This window comes from Triticum aestivum, chromosome 2A, assembly GCF_018294505.1.
Source record: "Triticum aestivum cultivar Chinese Spring chromosome 2A, IWGSC CS RefSeq v2.1, whole genome shotgun sequence".
Lineage (NCBI taxonomy): Eukaryota > Viridiplantae > Streptophyta > Magnoliopsida > Poales > Poaceae > Triticum > Triticum aestivum.
Genome location: NC_057797.1, coordinates 729184802 through 729190040, shown reverse-complemented (window position 1 = coordinate 729190040; position 5239 = coordinate 729184802). Strand labels below are relative to the sequence as shown.

The 5239-nt window shown below is 46.8% G+C and overlaps 1 protein-coding gene across 1 annotated transcript; it reads right to left on the bottom strand.

Annotated features, from left to right (window-relative positions):
* Positions 1 to 213: 213 nt before the first annotated feature.
* LOC123190641 (GTP cyclohydrolase 1) lies at positions 214 to 4605 on the bottom strand. The gene is made up of 2 exons (XM_044603314.1): positions 4172 to 4605; positions 214 to 1818 (listed from the first exon to the last, which is right to left on the bottom strand). The coding sequence occupies exons 1-2, from the start codon at positions 4395 to 4397 to the stop codon at positions 602 to 604; spliced, it is 1443 nt and encodes a 480-aa protein (XP_044459249.1). The 5' UTR covers positions 4398 to 4605; the 3' UTR covers positions 214 to 601.
* Between the last annotated feature and the right edge of the window lie 634 nt (positions 4606 to 5239).

Below are 5239 nucleotides of genomic sequence, written 5' to 3'. Positions count from 1 at the left end.
ATTCATTTGACATGAGTTATAATTATCATATCATGATTTATTTCAAATATGTATGCAATTGTGAAAGCAAAAAAAAATACATCTCCACCTTTTTCATCACCTGTTGGAGATGCTCTTAAGATAGCAAAGCTATGGATGCAGACTTCCGCAAGAACAAGACGCTTGAGTACCCTGCGTTACTCTGCATCAAACCGAAAAGCGAACAGCCACGCAGGACGAACAGAAGCTGGAATGATACCAAAATTGCTAGTACATGAGACAACCACTTAAAACATTTATACTGTATTGCTCGGCACAGCCGCCGCACCTACAACGCTGGATAACTTTGACATGCCATTCAAACGAAAATGGTACAACACAGGAGAACCAAAACTTTTTGGTGCTTCTGGTTAATCTTCTTCAGACACAACATTCCACGTGACGAGGTCCTGGTCGCTCCCGCCTGCAATGGCTGGTAAAATGGCAACCATGCCATAGCTGCATGACAACTTCAAACCATATATATAGTCGTCGCAGTGCCTGCCTTGCTGAAAAGATGACTGAGGATTAGACTCATTGTATCTTTTGGCTGAGATTCTATCAGTATATGATCTGAAGCCACTCATACTTCCTGATTAGCAGTATCTAAGATGTTCTGTAAAAAGGATGCCTTGGCAGAAAAATCGGTCGAAAACTGACCCAAAACTGCAACTGTTGCTGTACTACTTCTGATTTTCTCTATCCCCCTTGATATCATGCAGATATGGTTTGCTTCTACAACAACTATGGCTCCACGATGTGAGACTGAATAAACTGCTTCAGCTATCTGTCTTGTCATCCTTTCCTGGACCTGAAGCTTGCACCCATAGAAATGAACCAGAGCCTGAAAATGTGAGCGATTGATCCCTTCACCATCTCCACTGCCAAAGTAACCAATGTGCACTACTCCGTAGAACGGCAGGAGGTGGTGCTCACACTGGGCGCAAAATGGCAAATGCAGCTCAGAACTAATTGCTCGATGATCAGTAGCATCTTCGCCTGGTCTCTCATATACACTTGCACTGTTAAGTGTAAAACCATTCAGCTTCACATCAAGATTGCATGCTCTGAACCTCATCAGCCATTGCACGTAACGCTGGGGACTGCCTAGAAGTTCTTTCCTGAGGGGGTCCTCACCAAGAGACAAGAGCATTGAGCTGACAGCAGAAACCATATTAGATGGAATGGATGCAGATTTTGCTGAGCTAGCACCATTAGTTGTAATCCTCTTTGCGTGCCCATTGCAAAGCGGAACCTCATGAGGCCTTAAGGGGCACCAAGTTAAAGAAGCAGAATGGCTGTCCATCTCCATGTCTATGCCTCTAAGCTTAAGAAGAGCCAAAAAATCATTCCAGAAGGAGCTGTTCTCACCCTCAAAAACTCCCGAGCGAGATGAATGTGAAGTTCTAATCAAAGCTCGCGAATTTTTGCATTTAAAGTTCTCCGGCAACGGTATGTGCCAGCACTGCATAGCAACAGCAACACCAGCAGGTTGTATGCTAGCATGCACTGCACCACAAACTTCATTAGCTAATCTCTGAGGGTTTTGAAATCTCTTGGCAAAGACGTCAGCTACTCTTGAAAGCTTGCTTAACCCAACAACCCTTCCACCGGAGGGCACATATCCAACATGGCATTGTATGCTGAACGGAAGTAAGCAAGACTCACAGTATGAATAAAGATCGATATCACGAACAACAACTTGCCCTCCAGTTCCTCCAGCAGAACCAGTCCTTTTGTCAACACCAACCTCAGGAAACAGAGCACCCTGCACAATGTCTTTTACTTTCTGTCTGTAACCTGCAAGAGTGGTTTTAGCATTTAGGTATGCATCAAACAAGGCTCAAGAAGCAAGTATGTCACGTGTTAAAAAAAAAATTTCATACAAAAAGCAACAACCTTAAACATCACTTAAAAATAGACATTGCACAATAAGGCTTAATTTGAACAGACTGGGGTGGACACGGACCCCAGCCCATCCTCTTGGAGTTCAGTTCAAATACTACGTGTATGGGCCCGACTGCTGGACCATACAAATAAGGCCCAAAGAAAAATATATAAACATAGATATACGTCAGCCATGGGGCAACAGCTTAATACCATGACGAGTTTATAAAATGCAAAAGAATCTACAACAGAGCCTACCAGCAATAGTACCAGAAAACCGCTCACATATGAGCATCAAAAGATAAAAGTTCCCACGCAGGGGGGAGGGTAGAGCTAGAAAAATAAATAAGAGTCTCTTGATTAACATAGGTGGTTCAGTGCGGTATAAAACAAGCACACAATCTTGAAAGTAAATAAATACAGAAGATAGATTGCTAACAGATATTTCTAAGAGTCTCTTGATTTTTCATCTATAGCCAGAGTCGTTAAGGAATTGGTTGCTCATGGACTTTATCTAGATTACCAAACACTCATTAACTAATTTTTTGTCATTTCTCCACTGGCATGCAGTCTTCCGAGAAATGTTGAAAGCAAACGAAGATTATTATTCCTGAAGTTCTATAAATTTCTGGTGATAGCCAGAGAGTTAAAAAAACATGGTGAGATTATCATTTCCAAATTCCCCAAAGACTCATGAACTGCTAAATTATTGAAAAGGGGAGCTTAAAACATATGTATGAACCACGCTTGAAGGATACCTTAACTGACAGCTGGTCACAAAAAGACACTACTTGGAACTCCGTTAACTAGGAAATAATTCAAGTAAGCCTGCCTCTTTAAGAAGAAAATTGTCTTATTTTCACCATGGGTATAACCATGTTTGAAGGATACATTAACTGACAGCTGGTCACAAAAAGACACTACTTGGAACTCCGTTAACTAGGAAATAATTCAAGTAAGCCTGCCTCTTTAAGAAGAAAATTGTCTTATGATCACCATGGGTATGGTGACAATCCAGCAGAGAATATCTCGACATTATTCAACTATCTATTTTGGTAAATGAACCAATGCCCATCTTACTTCTATGTCAATAACTGGTACGAGGAGTGTGTAGGAGAACCGCAGCTTGTTACAAGACTATGCAGATATCCTCCAAACAGTCCAATAAATGGCCAGCCTCACTATTTAGTAGTATCGTACTAAACAAACCCCATAACTGTTACCTATGGAACGGTTCACTTTGGAATTTGAATTTCCAAGTGTTTGCGTCCTAAGACATAATGTTTAGTATGCAACTATCCAGGGGACAATATCCAAACATTATTCAAGTTTTCATTTTGGTAAATAAATCATTGGCCTAAGTTGATAATTATTAATTAGTGTTGTACGAGTTTGTGGGAACGGCACAGCTTGTGATGAGACTATGCAGTAAGCACATATAATCCAATAAATGATGAGAGACTATTTAGTATCGTATAAGACAAATGCTAGACACCGACATTAGAAATCTTAATTAGTAATTACACAAGATTCCTCAGGAAATTCTTAATTCCACAAATGCCGTGTGCTGCGTGTTGACCATCAAGGACAAAGTGGTATCTTAACTAAACGACAACAACAACGATTAACTGTATAATTTAAACTTCCCGCTGTTTGCATCAGAGCTCCCAACTGTTGTCCACTGAGACAACTTCACCGCCTTTTATAGTCATACTGCCAAGTCGCAATTAAAGTGTCAAGTTCACACTTCCAAGAGATATTGCGGTCATCACAATCCAAGCCATCAAGCCCATTTTGCACAGTCCTGCTGCGTGGTTTGGTTAATGAACACTACACCCACATCAGAGCCTGATAGGTGACAATCACCAAACTTTAAAGCATGGGCCACCAACAGAAAGCAGTAATGATCACTCTACCAGCGGAGGAACACTACAGCAGCAATGATCACTCTACCAACACTATAGCAGCAACGATCACGACTGATGAACAAACCACTCACAGCAAACTACCGCCCTAAATTAAACCTCAGGCGAAGTGGTGAGTCAGACTGACGAAATGGAATATTCGGGGAACAAATTCCTGGACGACCCAAACCCCTCGCTCTGAGATCCGAGTTAACACTCTCAAATTCCTCACGGCGTCGCTCTGGAGCGCAGCTGATCACGAATCAAGGATCGACAAAGGGGACGAACGCTAGTATGCGCGATATGCCACGAACGGATCCACGGGATAAGGGTAAGGTGGCGGGGAAGGGTGGACGCCATACCTCGGGTGCCGTCGCGGAAGGCCTTGGCGACGCGCTTGGGCGTCCTGCGCAGCCCCTCCCGGCGGTCGTCCTCGCCGAGCCCCGCCAGCAGCGCGCGCACCGCCGGCTCCATGGCGTCCCCCGGCGCCTCCCCGCCGCCGAGCTCCGCCAGGAGATCCTCCTCCCCCTCCTCCTCCTCGTCGCCGCACCCGCAGGCGGCGAGGTGCGCCTCCTCGAGCGCTCCCATGGCGGCGGCAGAGGGTGTCCGCCCCGCCCGCCGGGTAGCAGCGGCTATTATTAGCGGTGGGGGAGCAGACTCGTGGAGAACGGAGGGGAGTGGATGTGCGCCGCGCGCCCCGAGATGTGCCGTGTGTGGATCGGGCGCCGCCGCCCCGGAGCCTTGGATTATTTTCCCCCCTCTCCTCTCCTTTTCGCCCACAAACGGGCCGGCGTCGCCCGGGAATATATAGGTGCGACGGGCCCGCCTGCCGCCGCTGGGGCCAGCCTGTCGGCGGGGCGGCGGTGGGAAAGGTGCGGCTCCAGATGGGGTTGGTCCGAGGGCGACGGTTGGTGCGGGTACAGATGCGAGACGGGTGGGTTGGTGGGTGGAGCACTGTGCTGTACGCGTCGGTGGCCGTCGGATGCGGGGACGTACGGGCCGGATCGGCCGAGGGAGAGAAGGGTGTGCTCGTCGTCTGACCGCGACAGCGGATCTAGGAATTTCGGGTGCACGGTGAGGAAGGGGAGGGGAGAGTGGACTGGTGTTGGATCGTGTTTTCTATCGACACGCACTTCAATAAAAAAGGGTGGATGGTCTCATAGCATCTTCAGCCACGTACGTCTAATTTGGGCCCTCAAACACACGCGGAGGCGCCGGTCAGTGACCGGACGTGTCCGCTTTGAGCCCCTACTTTTCTGTCCGTGCAGCCACATTTCTCAAAAAGATTTCATACGTCCCGTCACTTGCACGTAATTGATGGAGAAGAAGATAGAGAAAGAAAAGAATGAATAAAGAAAAAGAAAAGGTGATCCGGGTGGGGTCGCGTCATACGTGGCGGACTGACCGGGCGTGCCCGGGCGCGTTCGCGG